This window comes from Temnothorax longispinosus, chromosome 1, assembly GCF_030848805.1.
Source record: "Temnothorax longispinosus isolate EJ_2023e chromosome 1, Tlon_JGU_v1, whole genome shotgun sequence".
Lineage (NCBI taxonomy): Eukaryota > Metazoa > Arthropoda > Insecta > Hymenoptera > Formicidae > Temnothorax > Temnothorax longispinosus.
Window position 1 is genome coordinate 23,449,743 of NC_092358.1, and position 24,290 is coordinate 23,474,032.

Sequence of the window (24,290 nt, forward strand, 5' to 3'; positions counted from 1 at the left end):
TAAATAGATATTAATATATTTATATAATTAACCGTAAAATAATAGATAATATATATGTATAATTTTATATATTATATCACAGGTTATTATTTTAATTAATTTTATATAATAAAAAATGTGTAATAACAATATAAAATAAATAAATTTATGACTACATAAAATAAATAAATTTAAAAAATGCCAATAGTGCACGGTGTTTTCAAATGGTCATCCATTTAAGTACTAATATTTAGCTTTAGTATTGTAAATTATTCTATAAAAGTATAAGCTATAAATGATAAATATAAAACAAAAACAAAAAATTAAGTTTTTTTGTGAAATTTTGACTTTCAGATTGTCACTCATTATAAAAATTAGTATTTAAAACGTCATATTTTATCTCGTTCTTGATGAATCATTTTCGTGAATTTCATATGATATTAAATATTTGTTAAACGAATTTTTAAATTACGTTTGGCGTTAAATATGTTAAATCGCTAAAAATTACAAATGCAAACACCGTGTTATTTTCACGTTCATAGACGCGATCGCTGCCTCGGTGATAGGGCCTTATCGTTGTCCCTCGCGTCAGGTGGACGCTAGTAAATTCGTGATGGTTTGTACCAATGGAGAGTTGTAACAATCTTTATCATAGACAGTTATTTCTCGTCGGTTTTTATAGGATCCATCTGCGGCGCCTAGTTCGGTGCCTCGTTGAATCTAAGGGTTTCCGTTGTAGGGCCGAAATTAATTTTGAGTTTTCTTGGCGGTTCCCGAAAGCAGTGGTTTCGGCAATAAGTTAACGACGACAACTACTTAATTTTTAAAGTCAAATCACAAAATTGATTGAACATATTCTGAGAGAAGAGACTTTATTCTTTTTATTAAATATTCTTCCATTAATTAATATCAATATGTTACTTTGACGCTAAAAAACTTAGCAGATTGAACACGGATAGTTACTGCTTGCTTATAAACAATTATACTATAGAAATAAAAAACTTAAGTTTGGTTTTATAAGACTCGTTTGAGAAAAAAGGGGTTACAAATGAATATATTTTCTTATCTAAACTTTAGTTTCTTTTAAGAAACTAACTTTTTCAGGCACAGGATACTTCGCCGTTCTAAAACATTAATTAATTAATTTTTAAATTTTTCAGGTTGTTTAATATAATTTAATATATTTAATATAATAAAATACATATGCAATATATACATGATGTTACGTAAACAATTTTTAGCTTGTAATTTACTGGATAAAATTTTATGAAAAAGACTTGTATAGTTATTGAAATAAATTATTGTGATGATATGATGAACATAATTAAAAATGTGCGGGTACTTAATAAATTTGAGACGAATCGACGGGACCCTGATATCAGTAAGATTTTGACAATTCTAATTATCTAAATATTACATTTAATATTTAGATAATCCTATTTAATTATTTGCTCACAATTGATTAAATATTACAGAAAAATGAATTTTATACTATTAGATATTTAACTATAAAATTAATTGAAATCTCACTGTTATTGGTTCAATTAGTCTCGAACAGTCGGTACCCGAGAACTTTCGTACTCGCACATATGTATAATAAACTACAATAGATTACAAAGACGTATATGTATTTTATTTCTAAATATAATTATTTGTACCCATCACTCTCTGATAGAAATTGTTCTATCCATGTTTGTAATAAAAAATGCTTTTCTTAATAATGGAAGAATAATATAATATTTCGCGCGCGAATCTTGATCTTATAAGGAGTTTTGATGAATATCAATTAAATTATCGTGAAAACATATTCGGGTATTGCATAATACTTGCATTATGCAAATATTTGGAAAGAGATGAGTCGTTAATTCGCTGCCGAAATGACCGCTATCGGGAACAGTCTGGAAGATCCGAGATTCGTTTCCTCCTGCAGCGGGGTCCTTTTGGTGTTCAACGAGTCACTTAACTTTCCTTCGCAGATTGATTCCGTGGAACACGACAGAAGCAGAGCACAGCCGCTCTCCACTATGTGGATCGTTCTTCTTTACGTCGGATACTACCCGGCGTGCCACTCGGCGGAGGGATCTTGATCTGATCAAATCATTGAGCTAGTTATCCTCCATGCACTGAATGCGGCGATAACGCGATTTTTACTCGTGGTTTTTTAAAGTTTGCAAAATCTATCTCCCGTTGAAAGTAAAACGGGCGCGTTGTACCAGATATTATAAAAATTACATATATCGGGATTGACTCGGAGTCATTTCATTCGTCGCGTATTTTTCAGTTTGATCATTGCCTTAGACCAAAATTTTTTCTATTTTTTCGGGTACTTGTCATTTTCTTTAAATCTCGCATATAATATATAGTATACGTATGCCAATAATTATCATTCTCCCTGATTGAGAGACGCATAGATAATAAATTTATTAACGATCTTTTTGATCGTAGTTTCTCACATAAATTAAATACAGTAGTAAAATAAACTTTGAAATTTTGATTAAATAATTAATAAGAAATGCTATATAACAATCACATGTTTTTTATTGTGATAACTTTGTGTTATTGTACAGTCGCCGCCAATGATTCCTTTCCTGAGGTATTCTTATGTTCCCCCCTTATCTCAGCGGGGTCCTACGCATACCGAATGTTGCATATCATTTTATGTCAAAAAGAAATATTGTATATAATTTTATTGTAGATTATATATATTTTCAATTTTATAATGTTGCATCTATTGTTGTATATATTTAATGTTGTATCAATTTTATAATGTATATTGTAAATTGTAAGAGGAATAAAATAAATGTAAAAATGTAAAAAAATGCATTGTAAATAAAAGAGGACCGCCAGTCGGAATCGGCGGGGGTGTGGTGGAGGGCCTCTAGGATGAAGTCAGATAGAAACAGGTCACATATCAGAAGATATTTAAAAAACTAACATTTTTAAATTAAATATAATAGTCAAATTAAATATATTTTATTAAATTGTTTTGACAAAACATTTGTACGATTGATTCGTTAATGAATTGTAATTAAATTAATGTTAAACAAGACATTAAGAAATATATAATAAAGAAATAGCGCGCGTCTGTGATGTCTAATTAAAGTAAAAAAGGAAACAAATATTATAAGATAAAAAAGTCTCGAAAAGGTAACTGATTGTTAAAAAAAAAAAGAAATATCCATCATTGAAAAGATAGTAAACTTCCAATTAGCTCGATCGGTACCTCGGCAACAAGAAAAGCGAGTCGAGGCGCTCTTTTGTTAGGTAGGGGGATGTGACATATTTTGAGACAACTACGGACTAGTACGGACTACGGAGTCAGTAGTGTCAGTACGGAGTACGGAGCGTGGCACGTTATTAGCCACGCAGAAGCCATAGTAGCAAGATGAGTCGGGTGACGATCGTCGTGTTCACGCTTTTCTACGCGTTATGTTATTCTGCGTCCTGTCACGCCGTCACATTTGATGATTGCGGTGAGTGTGCGCTTGTTATCGTTAATCTGGAACTGGGCAAATCATTTTGAAAAAAAAATCATTTTGCAATAAACTCACGCTGAATAAAAGATAATAATACTTATTAATAATACTAATCACAATGCTGAAGGGCTGCTGTGTTTCTGGTAAATTGTTTATTGTACGTGTAGAAGGTTAAAATTTGATAGAAAAATTGAAATTATTGTAACAAACAAATAAATTAAATAAAAAAATTAAATAAAACATCAATAAACAAATTAACTATGCAAAGTTAAATTAATTATCATCAATTATTGTCGATGATAATTAATAACTATTACTAAAATAATGTTGAATTTTTAGAGAATTATTTGTCACGTTATCGTTCAGAATTATGAAAGGAACAAGGGTATATTTTAAGAAACAAAAGAGGCAAGGAAAGATCCATTTTCTTATCGACACTTTCTGAAGTTTTTTTTGTCTACCTTCGAAGTTTATTGTCAGATATGTGTCTGTCGCAGATAGCGAGCAGGAAAGTGTAATGTATATGTTATGATTAAAAAAGAACGTATTCAGCAGATCTAATTTCAAAGAGTTCAAATTTCAACTAAACATATTTACTTCTAGATATCTAGGAAGTACGTGCTTTTAATACCAAAAGATAACGAACGATATAAACATATTCATTATCAATTTATCATCCTTTTATACATTCTGCTGTCTAAAATTAATAAATTCCACGCAGTGAAATAATCACGTCATTTCGATTACAAACTAAAAATATATTTATAATGCGTTTTTTCTCTTTATCATAGTTGCACTATTTTTTTCACCCATTTTGATTCCGTATTCACTATATACACATTTTTTATTTTAAAGAGAAATGTTCTACTTCGGAAAAGACAGCAAGGGAATCTCTTGTTAATATATCTAACAAAGTTTTATTAAATATATATATTTTTTTACCGAACAGCGTTGTTTGTCCCCCAATCAAACCAAAGGCTGATTACGTTATCAGTAATGTGTGTCCGGTTTAAAATGAAGAATGTGACGCATATTTTCATAGTGATCTGAAAATGGTGACTCGCATCTATTAAGTCATGTTACACGAGATTTGAGTTATCATATCAAAGATATCAATGCATAACAAAGGAGGACAAAGAACGAAGCGCATTGCTAGTGCCGTCGACCGTATTATTATCTAATTGTAGGATACTTTCTACAAGGAACTTGTCCACTAGAAATTATAACAAAATTTCGAGAAATTTTGTTAGCGAACATAATTAAAATTCTTGAAATTTTATTACCACACGTTTTGTTATTAATCCAATTTCTTAAGATAATCTTTGTTATAATTACAAAAATAATAATACAAAATTTTAATTAATTATACTTTAATTATTTTTTTATGGAAATTTATACAAGTGAAATTGAATGTGGTTTTACCTAATTATTGCGAAATTATATAATTAGAGCAGTCCACTTTTTAAATTATTTAACACTTTTAATTATTTTCGAGCATATTTAATATATTACTTAATATATATACCTAATATTTATTTAATATATTTAGACTTTGATTTTAATTTAACACATATTTAGGACTTAATATAATTCATACTAATTTACATTACATTTTAGGCTCAACATTAGGCAAATTCACGGAAGTATTGGTCTCGGGATGTAAAACGTCTGATGAAAAATGTGTTTTACAGCGCGGCGCTAACGCATCTATATCCATCAAATTTACACCTAGTGAGTACGAGAATTATATACAAAATTGCATATCCAATTTATCGGTAAGAGAATTCGATTTTAAATTGATGATATTAAAACTATTTCAATTATTGATTACATATTATCTAAGATCTATGTTATTAATATAGATAGACATTTTATAATTGCGATGTTTTTGCGTGCATTTTATAATTGTGTTTCTTTTTTGCAGATAAAGACATCTCAGCAGTCAATGTACGTGTATACGGCGTAGTGTTAGACGTTCCGGTACCTTTTCCATTAGACAAGCCTGACGCGTGCAAGGATCCTGACGATGGAATTGATTGTCCTTTACACAAGGATCAAGAGTATCATTATACGACCACACTGCTTGTGCAGAAGAAGTCTCCTCGGGTAATCAACATTTAAAATTCATATTTAACCGTTTCGATTTTTTAGATTCAAGTTCATTTAGATTTTATGGGTATTTGGATATAATTTGAGTGGAATGTTTAATTTAATTTATATCTCTTGAACAACTAGTTAACAAGTTTTATTCTAATAATTTAAAAACTTATAATTCCTTATTTGTAATTTATTAAATATACTAACTTAGTCATTAAGAATATTTTTTTATGTGTACAATAAAGTGTGTGTATAATTAAAAATTTATAATTTTTATTATCTTTCAGGTGAACGTCTATATTAAGTGGGCGTTTATAAATGAGAACAAGGAAAAAATAGTGTGCATAGGATTTCCAGCTAAAGTTAAGTGATTCAAAAGATATTATTTCAACAACTAGAAACAAAAGAAAAATACTAAAGATTATATCTTGATAAATATAAATGTGCCATTTTCTAGATAACATATTTTGACATATTTAATACATTATTTAATTTTAAATATTACCATGTCAATGCATATTCATAAGAAAAATAAATAAATGAAATAAAAATAAAAAGGTAATCCACATTGTTGATATATATAAATGTATTTAAATTTCAAATTTTTCAACTTGACATTTAAGTTTTTAACTATAAACGATTTAGAATGTTGTAAGATAAAAATGTGTATAATGCAGAGTAATTCTATACGTTAATCTGTGAGTATTTTTTATTCAGTACTCTATCAGATATTTTCCTTTGTCAGATGTTCCAACTTGATATTTTTTTCTTTGTAACTATTTCACTATTGAGTTAAACATTAGTCGTTGCTATTGAAAGCTAACAACATTGGTATTCAGATTTAGCTAAAACAAATTTTTTTTTAAATCGTAATATGTACACACTATAGTAAAAATGGGTAAAGAATAGAAGAAATAAAATAAAAATAAGAATTGAAAGAAAGTACAGGAAACTCGACTAAAAAAAAGAAAAATATTTTCGTTTATCCGATCTAATACTTGGTAACTTTGGTCTTCTCCCCACTTTTTATAAATTATCATCAACTGTCCATCATATTTTCGACCATATCTTGCGATCGATTGTCCATTTCAATCTGATGGAATGTTCGTTTGCTACGTTGAATTTCCGAACTTTGATGATCGTTTTTCAGCGTCTTCTCTGCCTGGTAGATGGGCTCATATTCCTTTAGTTGTGTCATAAAACCTTCGTTTGGATTTATACAGAATCTTCTTTCCTGCACCATTATGTATGCGCGCCTAAAATGAATATTGCAGATTTTTCGATATTGTAATTTCAGTAAACGGAAATATATAATTAATATAACGTATAATTAATATAATTACAGAGAATATGTAAAATGAATATACGATTCTGTAATTCAGTTTATCAATCATTGTCATGTTTATCGTCATTTATCAGTTTATCAATATTTTATAATTCAGGTGAAAATGTATAGAAACATGTGTGACGACATGTATAGATATTTTTTTTAGAGAAAAGAAAAAACTTACGTTTGTGAAAGTTCATACGTTTCCATAACATATGCCAAGACTAATGCGGCGGATCTCGAAATACCAGCATTTCCATGAACTAAGACTCGGCCACCCGAAATCAAGGCTTCATCAATGAATGCCTTTACCTTTTTGAAATGTTGAATGATATTTTCCGTTATTGTGTCGGCGATCTCCAAGACTAGGTATCTGTAGAAAACAGAAATATGTAAAATATAATCATAATTAAATATTAACCATTAAATGAAATTTAAAGTAAAAGAAGAAATGCAACCATTAGTAATTAAAAATAATAGAAAGGATAGTACTAAAGAAAATCAGAAATTAGAACTTTTTAAGTTTATAGAGCTGTTCTCTTCTTTGTTAAGCAACTATTAATAAGTTATTGCTATTAAGATCATATATGGCGATCGTGGCGCAGAGTGATGTGCGCTGATTTAGTGAGCCGAAGATGCAGGGTTCAAATCTGATCAAAAATTTGTCGGATTTGATCGCTACAATCATCTCGGATGGTGATGGCAACCCACGAAGAGTATCTTGCCACGAGAACCGCTCTGTATTTGGAGAGGAAACCGACTTCTCAAAGTTGTGGGTTGATCAGTAGACTGACAACCCACCCCAGAAAACAAAATTTTTTCTCAAAACCTCAAAAATTCTGAGAAGGCCGATAGATAGACAGATTGATTGAATTAAGATCACGTACTTGAAGCTGTTGGGAAAGTTTGGCCTTATAAGGTTTGCCTCGATAGTATGTCTGACGCAAACTATGTGTGTTATTCCATGGTCAAGCAAAGACTGCAATTTGGAGCGACTGGCAGCACTGTAAGGACCGAGAAATACGCCAGGTACTACTTCCTGTAACACACAGTAAAAGTAGTTATACATATCAAATTAATAACGTATAATTTTTTTTTGTTAAAATAAGAAAGCGCAAGAAAATTAAGCTAAATTATAATAAGTAATTTAATATTGAGTTAATTAATTTTTTGTAAACTTTAAAGAGTTGTGAGTTAAAAAGAAAGTTTTATAGTTCTACATTCGCACATTTGTTTTATCGATAGAATGGATTATTGGTGGTAAAGTTTGGCCGAATATTTTGTACTTATTATGCCAAATTGACATAATCACCTGCATGTGTCTCCTCATTGTATAAGTCCAGTCCCTCATCTTCTCTAATGGGAAGATGCGATTAGAAATTTCAGGACATTCTTGGTCAGAATCTGATTCAGCAGTGCCTCTTCCGCTGCCTTCCTGCAATTGAGAATTAATATATTTTAAAATTACTTATGAACTTTAAAGGATCGTAAGATATATTATGTCTCGAAATCAATTTCATATTTGTACCCGGTTGTATGTTAAATGTATACATTTTTTTCTTGGAACAAAATTTTCATCGTTTAAGGAAAAAATCCTGTGGCTTTTTCTCTAAAAGTTGATTATATACATCAGTAAAGTTAAGAGAAAGGACTAGCTGAATTTGTTTCAGACCTTAATATTACAAACTAAGATATTAAAAGTATTGTAAAATATAATAAAGCGTTATGCTAATAAGTTTTTTAACTGCGGCATTTTTCCGTACTTGAACCGAACATACATCCATGCTCGAGAGAAAAAGGAAACTGAAGATATGAAGTTCACTCGGAATATAACAAATAGGACAAATCTGGTGTCAATGCCACTGCTAAAATCCAAATAATGCACATCTCTCTTTAATCGCTGTTTACTCTCTCGGATAGCGTCACGTGGCCCAGTGTGTTGAATATTGCCCTTTATCGACGTCCTTTCATGCCGATATACTTGCCGTTAAACGAACGATCGAATTATTAATCGTCATCGTCGGCGCTATGTAATGATGCAGGGATACGTGACTTCATAACCTATCATGACCTATCATTTATTACGACTGTGTTCTAAAATTCACCTGTCAAAGTGTCAACAGTGAACGCTGGAAATCTATAGTACCCGTGACGTACGCTGTAGATTTTCAGCGCTGGCGATAGTGGCGATGAATTTTGAAACACGGTTTATGTGCAATGAAATCGCCTGTAGAGTGTAGAGACCGTAGAGACCTCTCGCAGAAAGTCCTCTGTTCGTTTTAGCTGAACTTCTCGCTCTCGCACAGTTCATATTTTCTCTTTTTCTCTCCAACGTGAAAAGAAAAAGAACAAAAGATGAACCGTGCAAGAAGTACAGCAAACGAACAGGCCTAAAAAGTCACATCTGGATTGTAAATGAGAGAGAGAGAGAGAGAGAGAGAGAGAGAACGAAGAATAAAGAGATAATAGATTGTCCCCTATCTCTCTTTCTCTTTCTTTAACTTTTTTCTGTCATTAGTGACTCTAATCTGGAGTTGTGTTCTCTCGCGATGTCTCCACGATTAATTTGGAATAGTTTCGTTATTTCTGTCCTATTGTCTCGATTTTTTATTCTATTGTGAAAGAAGAAATTAAAAAAAAAAAAATACAAAAAACGTGGGTTTCTCCCACAAGTTTGATGGATATAATATTGCTGTTTGTATGTTACAAATAATATCGTTGATAATGTTTATTCTAAAGTTCAGTATATTGTCTTCTTTCTCTCCTTCGTATAACATATACTGGTCACGCCTTCTGTCGGCGACTGATTAGTATCGACCGGCGCTATCAGAGAGCGCGAGCAGTTCCGTTTTCTCGTTACATAATCGTTTTTATGTTAATTGTACCTTTATTATTGTTTACTCCAATTCTAATGCTCTTCTGCAATACAACAGATAAGCTTGCATCTTTTATTATATCATTATTATGCTTGACTCGAAATTTCGTTTAAAGTATCTCTATGTATTTTAGTATAATTTAATATGTTTACATTTAGTTATTAGTTATTATCTCTCTTTAAGAATTTCACTTAATATATAAATAGATCTTACGAGACGTATATTTAAACACGGCTCTATGTATTAGCATTATAAAAAAGCGCAACTTATATATAATTATGTCAAATAGAACTCTGTTTCTACTGGCTGTATTTTATTTTTCTTTTAACAAAAACAGAGAAAAGTTACATAATCGTGATTCGGTGCGCGCGATCAGTAATATTTGCGTGATATGGTGAAGGAGGGAGTACCACGAACCTATATTATTCGGAGAGCTATAATTATCTATAAATTTGTTTTTTATTGCAAACACTCCTAATATACTAATTGCGTTTGTTCTGTTATTTTCGACAGCTTAATATGCCAGCTTATTGCAATAAATTATTTATATAGTTTTATTCGTTTATCGATTATCTGCTTGTCGAGATGAAATCGAGAAAATAGAAATATTTTGCGCAGCTTAAAATATAAAATCTACGAATGGTAAATAAGAAGAGAAAGTGTAAGGACGGTAGAAACTTGTCAGCATGATTGCAATAGAGACAATTAATATGATAATAAGTTTTCATGCGCTACTTTGCACGAGTGGTAATATTTAATTCCTATAACGTACATTTTTTAGATATTTTAAATGTGCGTTTAAATATAGAATATTACATGATTTTAATGGCAAAAACATACTTATGTAATGAAAAGTGTTGGCGCTATTACGACTTCCTTCGCTAATTACTTCGGGGTTTGATTGGCGGTTGCACATTCATCTAATTAATCATCTCTCTTTTTTTTTTAAATATGGCGAAAATGACTCATCATGAAGGAATAAATGGCTTAATAATATTAGATTTCTATTATTTCTTGTCCAAGAATCATGATTGTTATTTGTTAATTGAGGTATATTAAAAAAGCTAAAAATCTCACACTGTAATTATAATATAAAAGATTTTGTGGCCAGATTATAAATTGTTTTGTCAAAAGAAAGCATCTGTGTCAGATTAAAGCTTTAAACGATGTACAATTCGCGTGAGATTTCAAGAGTCTATATTATATATTATATAATTCTATTGCATATAATTTTATACGCCATACATTTCAATATATTATTTTTATTATATATGTGTACATGTGTATTGATTCTTCAAAAAATTATAAATAATTAAATAAGATGATAAATAACATGTCACCCATAAATTTTAACGTCACGCAAATTATAAATCGTCTAAAGTGGATTTAATATCGAAATTATAAACATTAATAAATTCTCAACAAATGTAAAGCTTTTTGAAATCAAGTAGCGGCGGATGTAAGGCGAGCTCAATTTATCAAACGCTTTCTTTCATTCATGTTGTAGCGCGCGATATCTCAAAGTGCATGTCGATCTCGCGGTTTGTCAGAAATAAATCATGCGTACATACGTCCGGCATTATAACGAAAGATCGGTGATGCCTGTAAACGGTTCTCCCTCGGTTTCTTTGAACTTTTCGCGGCAGGACATTAAGAAAGCTGCTTTCAAAAAATAATAGATGGTCTGAAAAACGTTTTGCTATACGGATCGTTATCCAGCGTCATGACGAGCGTTGTGTCGCGCAACTTTGGGCCTCGTGCCAGTAGAAAGGATTCTTTCGTTTTATCTTCTTGTTTATCTCCGACATCTTTCCCGAGTCTCCAATATTCTAAAATACAAGACATTTTTTTACAGAGAGAGAATACAATTTTTAATAATAATTAAATTTGACACAATTTTAATGTAAAGGGGAGAGATCTTTTATCGCTTGTATTATCACGCGATTAACATGATTAAAATTATAAAATTAAAATATGTCATTAAACTCGTGAAATTGCCAACAAATTAATAAACAGCTATAAGAGTCAGGCGCGGTACGTGGTGCGCAAGTATATAATATACATATACATCTATTCCAACTTGATAAACTGCGCGACGATTATTCGTCAGACTTGAAACACAGCTATCGGCGCGCAGTTTATCAAGTTGGAATAGATGTATATATATGTATATTATATACACTGTAATTCTTTACTTCTGTAACTATTAATTTCTTTACTTGCACACCACGTACCGCGCCTGACTCGTATAGCTGTTTGTTAATTTGTTGTTATGAAATTATATACCATGCACATACCCTTCACTCGCGGGCACTGCGATTCGCGTGAATAAAGAACGTGCAAAAATGACATTCCTTATCTTCAGAATTCATTAATATGTTAAATGTGTCTTAGCAATAGAAGCGTGTAATGTCATAGAATATATAGCGTAACAGCCCGTTACGTTTCCTACGTCTGTATCGTATATCGCGTTGAAAACCATTACCGACAATCGCGCCAGCGGGCCTCAATAATTATTAATCTGCAAATCGCCCGACAGGAAGATTAGCGGCGTGTAATAACACGCGTCGGTTTTTTCTTATCCTTTCGCGGCGTGATTTTCGAATGCAGGAAACGTGCAGTAGGTATGCAGAACGCTTTCGGACATCGTTGGGCGTCGAGGAGGGTGAGCTGGGACGAGGGGTGGAGGAGAACGACGCAATTTGGTTACGAACTGTTTAATGACTTTTACAACGCGCTTCTGGTTGCAGAATCGGCGGCGCGGTTTCTTCCGGGATACGGTAATACGGTTCTCCTTCGATCGCCAACGCCACGCTTTCGCGATGAAAGTTCGTATATGTGTATATGTGCGTGCGGCTTGTACAGTTTCAATGCGTCGCTTGCAAACGATTTGTTTTGTAGCGACGCGGGGCTCGCGGAAAATGCGAAACGAATCACTTCCGTGGGAATCGCGATGTTCCGTTGCACTCGGTTACGCATTTTCGGGATCGCGCTTTAATACTTTTGATTGTTTCCGAGCTATTAGCGCGCAAACCCTTTCATTATTCCGGCACAAATAATCCCATCGTATAAATACGTGTAAAAACATATTGTTGAAAATAAAATTTAATTGTATAAATAACTATTGAAATGGAAAAAAAAACTGTTGACACGCAATTTCCTGTACATTTGTTGTTGTTGATTACCATGTAATTATCGAACTCTCTCTCTCTCTCTCTCTCTCTCTCTCTCTCTCTCTCTCTTTTTTTCTCGCTTTATCCAATTCTACAATTTATTGAAATTTATAGGATTTTTATGTCCAGCATAAACTTTGATATTGGCTAAAATAGGTCAGGTTTGCATTTTCCTGGCGTTTGTATTTTATTTTTACGGAGCATGGATAAATTGCATGGTGCAGTAATGTCTCTTCACACGAGTGAATAGCGCTCGCAATAAATCGCTGTCATTTGCACAGCGCGCGATTCGAAGTACTCGCGAGTGAAGGGTATTGGATAGCACCACCCATTTCGTCACATTGGAGAACCGTGTTATTTCGCGCGTATAAGAAGCATCATTTTCCATGTTCGTCGCTCTCAAAGTCATTGCTGACATTCTGGCGCAATTAGATGGCACTCAGTCACTGAATTCCATTCTAGATCTCTTATACAATTCACGATAGAATAATTAGAAAATTTAATAGAAGTTTAATTATAATTAATTACGTGGATAAAAAAGAGGTTTACGGAATTCCGTTTGAAATTATAGATCGTTTAAAGTGGGCTTAATTTGCTCGTTGGGTTAATTGGTCGTTCTTCAATTTTTGGACCCTCTTGTCGTTTCTTCAATTAATAAAGAGTCGGACGGGGACATTGATCGATAATTCATTTATTTAATGATTATTGAGCTTGGTTTGCTTACAAATAGCATTGTCGTTCCGTGAACCTTTTTCACTCAGCTATTCTTTGTGTTCTCAAGACGAAGATTTATGGTTTCTATTATTCAAGAATTATAGACCGACAAGAGTCTTTCGCGTTCTTACACTTGCTTCTGTGTCATGTCTGCAGTGGCTATTGCGATAATGATCACGAAAACAACTGAACTGAAAGATTTCCCCTTATTTTGCTTAATAATACATCTCTATAAGAAAACATAAATAAATTCTTTTATTTATGAATATCTATTCTATATATAATAAATATTTAAATATATATATATAACAGAAATATTATAAATTTAATAAAATAGATTCAGTTTTGAATAAAATTTCGTACGGTCCATCGCGATTGATCGGGATTTTATGGTCTCCCAAGCCGATAGGTCAGGTCAGTTTCCAGCACGTCGAGCACGTCGAGCGCGTTGCTCTAGATTCGCGTCCAAGGATGGCAATTGCGCCACGATCCCCGACGGCTAACGCGGATTCCCATATCTGCGAGGAACGCGAGCGAACGACAGAATCACTCTCGCCTAGAAAGTAAACTTCCACGCCGCCCGCGGGCGACTACGCCCTCCGGCCTGGTCAAGCTTTAATCATTTAATTACGCTCGCGAAGGCGAAGCGGACGCCGGCGATCGCCAGAACAGAGGAAGAGGAATCGGAGTAATTATTATTCCTGATCAAAGAGGAAGGATGAACGCGAGGAATCACTGATAAGATTCAATTATACCGTTTGGAGACATAAACAGAAAGGAAATTTAAAGATATAATTCTATTAACTTATCAATATTTTAATTCGTGTTTTTTAATAACTACTTCGATTATTTAGAAACATGTACTTTTTACGTTAGATATCTGCTTTTCAACGTTCATATGTAGTATGTTATAAATTTTGTAGAATCATATTTTCCTACTTTTCTGTCTCTAAAATTCTAATTTTTATATTAGTTATAAATTGATTGCAAAAGTTTGTGAGATTCCCGAGATTCTTGAGCGAAGTTTAAAGATCTTTTAATGGTCATCCTTGGATGGGAATATGGAGCAGTTGTCTCGGCTTGGCAGACATAAAAACTGATCGACATTGCTCGTTGCAATGAAAACGAAGAGTCATCAATTGGCATTCCGGTCGATCGTCAAGATCACGATTTAGCGAACGCACCTGGTGATTTTTTTTATAACTGCTCGTTCTCTCTGCTTAAGAATACAGAATATCTGTATATGATTATACAAGTTGGAATTAAAAAAATCTTCATTTAAGATTGATTTTATATAATAATAATTTTTTTAATTTGTTATACTTTATATAGTTATGATTGCATTTATTTTTAATATTATATTGATTTATTATTAGTTATTAATTTAAATACATATCTGTGTTTATATTAGTTTATTGACAATTATTTAGTTTTTCTACGCATCAAGACTTATATAATAATCTGACCTCATTTGGTTGAACCATTATTCTGAACATAAATGAAATCACGCTCGGGATGATTACCGTGCTTCATTAATTTTAGCGCTTGTAATCACCTTTATTTCATCCCTAAAGCCTTGAATAATTTTCTACATTCATTATCTACGTGTAAAAGATAATCTCCTTATTATCTGCTTCCTTCGGAGATTTTATGTGCTATAAAGTGAGTTTTGTGTGAAGAACAAATAGGATTTTGTTATTAGTTTCTTTAAAATAAAAATTAAATTTATATAAAATGTGTATCAATTTATCTCTATAGTTTAGAAATCAATATACAAATAACGGATATATATATATATATATATATATATATATATCAAAACTTGAAATATACATAATAAATAAAAAATGCAACATATATTCTGATATTTACATATACCTTCTCTATATTTTCTGCTGTGAATTTAAATTAAACGATTTAAGCTCAATTAAAAGTAATGAATCTCCGTTTCTTATACCGCGATCTTCTTTTTACAATAAAAGTTCTTTATGTAATATCGATCTTACGTAAGGAGTCTAAACGATTTTTTTTTCATCAGCAATTATTCGCGAATATTCTCGCGCGTTTTGGTGCGCGATCGCATTCGCGTTATCGTGCGAAATCACTTTTCTGCGCAATAGAACAGCCGCTCTACAAATGGAACACAATGCAACATTACACAAGATCGTTGTAAATGCGCCGGTTAATAATGAGCGGAATTCGAATGTCCATGCATCGAATTACATCCGTGGAAATCGGAGGGATGAGCAAAAAACATAACGCGATATTGAGTTCGTTTATTTAATAAACGAATGTGTTATTGACGAAAAAATAAATATGCTTAACGACTCGTTTATCCATTTGTTTCAATCTCAATTTTCATGCCCGGATGCCATGAGAATGCCATGAGATACCGCATGAGATGGATAAATCGTGACTCGCCGATGAATGATTCACTCGATGATTCGTGCGTCTATTAATCGCAAATCGCGACATCCATTTTATTTATATCTTGCCGACCGACTGCGATTGACTCTTAGCGCACAGGAAGAGATAACAGACGAGAATAGATAATTAGCTGCTACCGTATAATTGCCGCTATTGCGGAGGCCGGAAAGAGTTTGTACTTGCTTTTTTCTACCATTCATGTGCGGGATTATTCAGAAAGAGCGCATGAGAAAACGGCTCTGCTTATAAGGTAACTTTAATAGTCAGGAAATGGCATAAATTTCAAATTTTATACTTTCTTATATATTTTTGTACGCTGAAACTTATTCTCTCTTTTTTTTTAACAAATGTATTTTTATTAGTGAATTAAAGAAACAAATAATGAACTATTAACATCGAAGATATAGCGAAGATAAGCGAATATAGATTCGATTAATGTATTATGTATCATGTATTACAAGCGAAAACTGTTTCGTACATGTACGGGAGATCGGTTTAGCGAGTGCAGCGATGCACGAATTGCTGCAATGCGTTTTCCGCGGGGGAAAGCGCGTTCGGGCTGCGGTGCAGTGGTGCATAAGCGAGTGGAAGGGGAATTTTCGATTTTTTAAAGATTTTATCCACATATGTCAATTATCTAATCAAATTGCACAGATTGCACCTGGCTAATAAGAAACCACGCGATATAACGTAATCGAAATTATACATGGTACTGGTAAAAAAACGCACGGCGACATATTTTTGTGTTATTACTTACATACTTTTACTTATTTATTATTTATTCTTTTACACCGCATTATATTTCTACTCATATCATTTTGTCGATATTTTATGTGTCGTTACGTAAATAAAATATTTCTATACGAATTGTCGAGAAATAAACATGGTCGTCTCTCCCTTTCCGATACGTCCATACCATGTCTCTGAAATATTCAAAGACTGTGTAAAGGTTTCGTTCGCGAAATCTCCCTCGGGCATCACAGCGCGATGCAATGTGAGCGTTGCATTAATATTTCTCGCGCGCCCGCCTGTATCGACAAACACGTGTCCATCTCTCTTTCTCTCTCTCTCACCCTCTATCGTTTTCTTCCTCTCTTGTTCATCTGATTCGAACAGAGCGAACGTGAAACGTTACAAAATAATGAGAATCGTTAAACTTTCCAGGTTTTGCAACGATTCCACCGCACGACGTATCTACATCCACGCGGGGTTGTTCCGCGCATACACTTGTGAGAAATGCAACGAATCGTGCTTGGCTGAAGTTGCGCAAATTGCGCACACCGCGGCTTTTATACCGAGTAAAGGCGACCGTCGGCCTTAGTCTTTACGGGTAATTGCTAATCGGTCTGAAAAAGCGCGGCCGACGACGAAGAAATGCAGGGGCGTTCACTTCCATCGCTCGGAAACGACGATTTTGCGCTCGCAAAAATCGCACCATGCAGTTCGTGCTTTCAAAGGAAGCAAGAGAGAGAGAAAGAGAGGGAGAGAGAGGGAGAGAGAGAGGGGGGCCAGATGTACTCCGAACTCCGATGTGACCCAGAACTAAATGCGTTCATGGCTATAACCACCTCTAGTAACTAGCAGTAGTTGCGAAATTAACGCTGCTCGTAAAGCGCGCGTTTATTAGACCCGAGGGTGAATGACGCACAGGGGGAAAATTACTGGAACTACTGTGTATTAAAAATTGAAAGACAGAGCTACTATACGAAATATGTCTACAATTTCACAATATAACTAAAAAATTTTTGCTTCAAAGAAACTGTATTAAAGTGTACTAAAACTTTAGTAAAACTGCATTATAACTGTAAAGAGGAACAATTTTTGTTTACTGTATATGTTAGAATATGAAAATACGAATTAACACGCAAGAGAAAACTTGATTTAAAACTTGATTAAAAACGCATTTTTAGAAAAAGATTAAATGACAATCGACATAATGAAATAATAGAGCATTTAATTAATATAATATTAATATAATTTTTTACATATTTTTGTCAACGTTAATTTTTACTATGTCTATATAAAAGTAAGAAAATATATTTTATTTATAAAACATTTGTTAGGTTTTAAAAAGATTTTTTTCTTTTAGAAATTATAGAAGGAGGTTATTGCATGTGCAAAAATATTGCTTTATTCGTTATATTACATATTATCTGAGTAATCCATGAGGAGCAATAGTAATTCTGAAAAGTTCTATTGTTACCTCTATATGCATGTGCGCACCAATTTCTCAGCGTAACAGCGATTTCAACACGATCCCAAGTCTAGTGAAACGATTGACAGAAGAAACAGATCACACGGTTTTCCTCGCGCGCTGCGAACTAAACGCCGATTAAAGAAACACAGATTTCGCTATTGCAAAATTAATATACATATATAGAACGAAACTATATATCGTCAGTTAATTATGCTCGATCTGAGTGAAGAAACGGCGAATTTCGCCGTTACGAAATTAATATACTGCATGTTGAACGGAATTGTGTTCTGCATAAATTAATTAGACATAAATCGAAAGGATTTCACATTGTAGAAAAGAGAAAAAAAAATTATTTACGGTTTGAAGAAGAAAACGGCGGAACGAATAGTCGCGTCCTATGCCGCAATCGAAATGAGGAATCAATTTTGCTTGTGCTTTCCGTTCTCTGCATGCTATATCGTCGTTCCTACTCGTTATTTTCAAAATATAAGTACGGAGTACGATTGCGAAATCGACAGCAATAGAATCGGACATCTCACGTTACGGAAATCTATTGTTCTCCGGTTTCCTGTAAAATTTGCCTTAATCGAGGTCCAGTTAAGGCAAATTGTCCTAAAAGCGGGATTTCTCGCCGTGAAAAGTCTGAGAAAAACAGATGAGCGCCGTATTTTCCGTTTCAGGAGTATCATAACGTAATTGCGCGCTATTACGCGAGTCGTATATCTTATCTCAGGTAATTACAGCGAGATATCGCGCGGAAAGATAGGGTCAATTGTTATTTTATGGTTGCACAGTATACCTTTTACGCAAGTCGCGTAACAAAAAAAAACACCCGAACGTTTTCTTTCTTTTAAATGTGCCTTCTCATTTTCCTGAAGTGTGTTAACATCCTAATCAGCCGACTCCATCAATGCGCGTTACGGCCGACGCACCTGCAATACGCAAACTCCTTGCGAACGTTACTCGTTACATGCTGGGTTAGTAACTGCGATTTAACATCGTGATCAATAACATCACGACCGTGATCTGTGGATCCGGAGTGATCAATCTTAGACAAGAAGTCAGAAATCAGCGGTGCTTATTAAGACGATTGTGAGCATGATATGGTGCCGTTTGTCAAAGTTGTGCAATTCGTTCGTACAAGGTGATTTGTTTTGGAATAGACAATGTCTAACGTTGGAAACACAGTAGAAGACAGACTAAAGTATTGTGGTCATTTACGGTGACATGCGGTAAATTAACTCACAATCAGTAGCAACAGTTCTAGATATTCACGACTGTAAACTTTCTGATTTCGAATAAAAATTTTTTTCCTTTTAACTTTACGATCATTTAAAAAAATTATAAAGTGAAGTCACGCGGTGAGTATACAGTCCAGTTCTACTTTCCTTTAGTTTTGTACGTATGTATCTATTTGCCCATTCAATCTTGCGAAACGCAATAATTTAGCTTTATATAAATCTACTTTCCCACGTAACCTTACGAAATAGAATAAATCCTTAAAATTAAAAAATATTTATTTCAGATTTTGCAAATTATAGATCTTATCTTGCATCGTAAACTAACCTGTGTTCTTCATTCGAGCGACCTGCTTTTTCTATGAATCAAATTAACGACAAGCGGATTTTATCTGGAGTGCCCCCCTTCGATGGTCCATGATCCTTAAAAATCTTCAAGGGTGTCGACTTGGTACCGGAAGCCAGGCATCGTGATTAACTGGAATCAAGCTCCCAATAAGGGATCTGAAAGGGTCGCGCTATTGGTGAAAGGGGTCCGCATCCGAAGCAGTGCAATCGTGCCCCCGCCTCATCCCTGGGCCCCCCTGGGCCTGGGCAGGGCTCCGCTATAAAAGCATACTGCGTCGCCCCTCGAACACGTAGTGTTTTCTCGCGTAGCGCACAAGAAAAACTGTCATCACACACCATGAAGTTCTTCGTAAGTTTCTCTTCGCAAGTATAACACGAGGAAGTAAAAGTTAATCGTTGTGTTGCCCGAGAATAATCCCCCTGCAATTGATTTTGGGGATTTTGTCGCACGGTGTCGCGCAAGTTTTGCATTTGCCTAGTACTTCTATTATATTCGTTTTATATTATATTTATAAATGTTAAATATATAAATAAATATTTATTTATATAATATTTATATAAGTAAATATTGCAACTAATTTATTTCATATTCTAAAATTGTAATTTAGATATCTTATTATATACATTAACGTAAAAAAATTAAATAAAAGGTAAAAAGTATTAATTTGATTTATATGTATAATTTATATAAGATATTAATTAAATATATATAAATAATATTTAATTATATTATTAATTAATTATTTAATTATTATGTGTATCTTAATTTAAACTGTTAATAATTATGTTTAATTGCATATTTTAATTGATTAAAATATACAATTAAATGTATTAGTTTTCTGTATTATAGTTTCTATTGTATCACAACACAAGAATTAAATATATTTTGAACATATTGTTAATATATATATATATATATATATATATATATATATATATATATCTTACATTATTACATACTATTATTATACTTATGCATTACAATTTTACTGCATTATATTATTGTATGATTGCAGATTGTTTTGTTCGCCATTGTGGCTGCCGTCAGCGCTGGATACGAGGCAAGTACTTTATAATCGTCATTTAAAGAAGCTTATATTTACATAAATATTAATTTATATTATTATTTCTCTTTAAATGCGTGTACGCAAACGTGTAGTAATACTAATTTTATTGTAACAATGTAAATTGCCTGTTAACGTTACTACCACTTTTCTGGATTTCACTTTTGTGATTAATCAAACTTTAATTATTCCATTCTTATTATTAATTTTTAGTGACTCTCGACGTTTCTGTCTCCTTAAATAATTAACATACCTCGTTATTCAAGTGATATTCGAGCGACTCGAATCTCGACGAGGAAACGCACTTTAATAAGGTATCCGTCTATATAATCACCATTTCTTCTTCATCTATTTTTGAGGGAAAGACTTCTAGGCTTTTACAAAATCTTTCAGTTCGCAAATTAATCTTTTAAAAGTAAGTCGTTGTTCATCGTCGTTCATCAAGCATGACTGATATGTATTTCGCCTTTAACTGCACTTTTTATATTCTGATACTTTGACAGGTACTTGAACTTCTTGTGTTTCGCTGTAAGTTTTAATCTACTGATCGATAAATTTATACAACAATTACATCCAGTAACAAAGCCTTCTTCAATCTTTCTTCTCGTTTTCGTGGATGTTTCTACCATCAACCACCATTCTCATTTTATATATTCTTCGCAATTTTATATTCTCTCGACTTGTGATAACTCCTCATTTCTTAAAACACCATTGCTGATTGATCAACGTCATGCGGATTACGAAGGCTCGTTCTATTTCTCTTCCGGCGACCGAGTAACTTTGGACGTACTCGGCGGGAAAGTAACTTCACGTAACACCCGTGTTACCAAAGCGATCGATTCCGATCATGTGAAAAACGACTGTTTGACGCACCTCAGATCGCGCAGCCCTGGCTGGCTCCTGTGGTGCACGGTTCTCCAGTGGTGCATGCCGCACCGGTGGTGCACGCGCCCCAGCCCTGGGTCGCGCCCGTGCCGAAATACCTCAAGGTCGCTGCTCCTGTAGCGCACGCCAAGGTAATAGTGGTACAGAACTGTCACTGAGGGAGGTCGATTATATTACACGATGGATATTTAATCGTCTCTCTGTGGCTTTGGCAGAGCTGGCAAACAACTCGACTAGATAATTCATTGCGTGATGAAGGTAACGCGCTATAAGATAACGGAAAGTGTTAAAATTAAAGTCGCTACGGTGATGATGGTAGAGAAATATCACTGAAGTATTCAGAATTAGAAACATTTAACATTTGACATTAAGCTAAGTAAACGGGATATACTTCGGTTCTGTGAATTCAAGACAAACTGAAACAATAAATAAGTTAATAAATGCTAATTACAGTTTATCGCGTGATATAAATCGAAAAATATTCGCTAGAGAATGAGACATTAATATAGGTATATTATATCTTGCGCGATGTGTGGCTTAAGATATCTAAGATGATAGTATTACCATAATTACATAAATTACAGACGATAGATAAATAATAACGGTTTTCGGAAAATGTCCAAACGGGAAACCGAGCAGAAACTGTTACTTCATGTCGTTGATTGCGCCTTTCCTTCCGTTTAATGGCCAGTCGATTTCTAATGTTATATTACGTTACTAGATCTGATCAGCAGTTACGTGTCTTTCTTGCTTTACGCAGCTGAACCGGCAACGGAATAGGTGTCCGCGATAGCAAATTAATTGGATTTCCTACTTAATCGGAGACCTATAAAGGGGCCGTGACGAAACCCGGCTCAATTGCACCAAAATAATCGGTGCAACTCGTTTACGTAACGTTTGTTCCGCCTCCAACTCCTTGTTGCATAATTAATGATAAGCAGCTTGGATTACCTTTGTTTGGTTCGTTTTCACAACTGCTCAGAAATCTGGTAGTAATGTTAAAACTGACATTTTATTTATAAGGGAAAATAAATATTTTCTTATACAATTTTCTGAATTTCTTTTTGATAATTATTGATTATCTTTACGTTATTATAATTCTATCATACAACAACAAAAGAACACAACATATAAACATATAAATATATAACAAATTTTTTAATTAAAAAATTTCTCATATTTTATTTCTGTACAAGTTTCTTGAAATTAAATTAATTATTAACAATTAATTTTAATAATCAAAATTAATTTATTAATCTAATTTTTACGATAAATTATTATTAATGTTACTGAGTCCAAATTGCTTTCAATTGATTGTAATATTGTTTTGTAAAATAATTTCAGAGTCAATACTTTACGCACTGTGATCGCATTTCGTTGCGAAATTAATATAGATGAATATTCTTGCATAATTTGTAATTCATGTACTTATAACATCAATATATAACATTTATTTTTAATTTTTAATTTTATTATATACATTATCTATATATTATTTTTTTATTATTTGATACGATTTATTTTCTCTGTTTTGTCAATTGCGTAACTATATCCTCACACTTACACAAAAGCAGCATTTAAAAAATGTCTAATAATTATTCTAGACATAATGTTAATATTATTTTGTTATTATTTACAGCAAGTCTACCACGCGCATTACATTCCCCAGCAGCCCGCCATTCCACCCCCACATCCGGGTCCCCTGCATATCAAGGGAAACGACCACGTCACTAGACTACATTACAGCGGTCCCCATATTCCGCATCCACATCTCGTCGGCGTCGAGCATTACGTACCCGCCCCGGAACCCGCGATCTCCGTCGTGAAGACTCATGGACACGGCTGGGCCTAAGAACCCCCCCGTCTAACGATGCTCCTCGATTAAACCCGTTGGTCCAAAGTGGTTCATACCGAAATGGCAGTCATCCCGAATCTTATCAATCATAATAATGACAGCATTGACAGCAGACAACTTCGTCGACGATACATCTGGTTTTTCGGGAATCTAAATAACTTCAATTGAGACAAATATAAGGCCAAGGATCCATCGATGACGACGATCGCCAAAATCAGCATCTCCGAGGAATCTTGAGAGCCTCAGAAGAGACGGAAAATCGTGGACCACTCACTGGATCGCAGACCTGGCAGCCAAACTCAAGAATAAAAAAACTCATCTTGATTTTATTTTAAAGCTACATATGACACTTATACGAATACACATAGACACGAACACCCGCGTCTTTTTCTGTTTCTCCGTTTTTCCCAACCACCGAAATTCTCGTGCGGCAATGTGATATTGAAGAAGACATCACTGCAACATCAGAGAGAGCGTTTTCCCTTTCCCCCTCATTTCTCGGATCCCGTCCTATTTCTCTTCACTGTCCGCAACACTTTTATTTATTTTCTAATAAAAGTTGATTTGTATACGTCTTGTGATAAACCAGAAATTGCGTTGTTTTTCTTTCCTCCGTTCTCTACCCTTGTTTTTT

General features: G+C 33.6%; 3 protein-coding genes across 7 annotated transcripts; 2 read left to right on the plus strand and 1 right to left on the minus strand.

Annotated features, from left to right (window-relative positions):
* Positions 1-3,289: 3,289 nt before the first annotated feature.
* LOC139819365 (NPC intracellular cholesterol transporter 2 homolog a) lies at positions 3,290-6,114 on the plus strand. The gene is made up of 4 exons (XM_071788645.1): positions 3,290-3,452; positions 5,073-5,186; positions 5,380-5,561; positions 5,840-6,114. Exons 1-4 carry the CDS (start codon positions 3,365-3,367, stop codon positions 5,921-5,923), a joined length of 468 nt encoding a protein of 155 aa, XP_071644746.1. The 5' UTR covers positions 3,290-3,364; the 3' UTR covers positions 5,924-6,114.
* Positions 6,115-6,175: 61 nt separating this feature from the next.
* On the minus strand, positions 6,176-8,993 carry LOC139819341 (serine/threonine/tyrosine-interacting protein B). Of its 5 annotated transcripts, none has more exons than XM_071788600.1 (6): positions 8,643-8,973; positions 8,408-8,488; positions 8,192-8,314; positions 7,767-7,918; positions 7,064-7,252; positions 6,176-6,808 (listed from the first exon to the last, which is right to left on the minus strand). In XM_071788600.1, the coding sequence occupies exons 1-6, from the start codon at positions 8,661-8,663 to the stop codon at positions 6,592-6,594; spliced, it is 783 nt and encodes a 260-aa protein (XP_071644701.1). In that variant the 5' UTR covers positions 8,664-8,973; the 3' UTR covers positions 6,176-6,591. The 5 variants fall into 5 exon arrangements, with proteins under 5 accessions (XP_071644701.1, XP_071644711.1, XP_071644717.1 ...); XM_071788610.1 differs by having other exon boundaries at positions 8,658-8,972; XM_071788616.1 differs by lacking the exon at positions 8,408-8,488 and having other exon boundaries at positions 8,192-8,310; positions 8,861-8,993.
* A 9,210-nt stretch (positions 8,994-18,203) lies between these two features.
* LOC139819414 (uncharacterized) lies at positions 18,204-24,248 on the plus strand. Its single transcript, XM_071788732.1, has 3 exons — positions 18,204-20,201; positions 20,869-20,913; positions 23,441-24,248. The coding sequence occupies exons 1-3, from the start codon at positions 20,190-20,192 to the stop codon at positions 23,651-23,653; spliced, it is 270 nt and encodes an 89-aa protein (XP_071644833.1). The 5' UTR covers positions 18,204-20,189; the 3' UTR covers positions 23,654-24,248.
* Positions 24,249-24,290: the final 42 nt, after the last annotated feature.

Bases quoted from the DNA above. Each gene is read 5' to 3' on its own strand.
- LOC139819365 (XM_071788645.1), top strand. From the start codon at position 3,365: ATGAGTCGGGTGACGATCGTCGTGTTCACGCTTTTCTACGCGTTATGT. The intron at 5,187-5,379 runs GTGAGTACGAGA...TCTTTTTTGCAG, and splicing joins ATCCATCAAATTTACACCTA to ATAAAGACATCTCAGCAGTC. The intron at 5,562-5,839 runs GTAATCAACATT...ATTATCTTTCAG, and splicing joins TGCAGAAGAAGTCTCCTCGG to GTGAACGTCTATATTAAGTG.
- LOC139819341 (XM_071788600.1), bottom strand. From the start codon at position 8,663: ATGGATGTATGTTCGGTTCAA. The intron at 8,489-8,642 runs GTACGGAAAAAT...ATCAACTTTTAG, and splicing joins TGGATGTATGTTCGGTTCAA to AGAAAAAGCCACAGGATTTT. The intron at 7,253-7,766 runs GTACGTGATCTT...TGTTTTCTACAG, and splicing joins AACTTTCCCAACAGCTTCAA to ATACCTAGTCTTGGAGATCG.
- LOC139819414 (XM_071788732.1), top strand. The intron at 20,914-23,440 runs GCAAGTACTTTA...TATTATTTACAG, and splicing joins CCGTCAGCGCTGGATACGAG to CAAGTCTACCACGCGCATTA.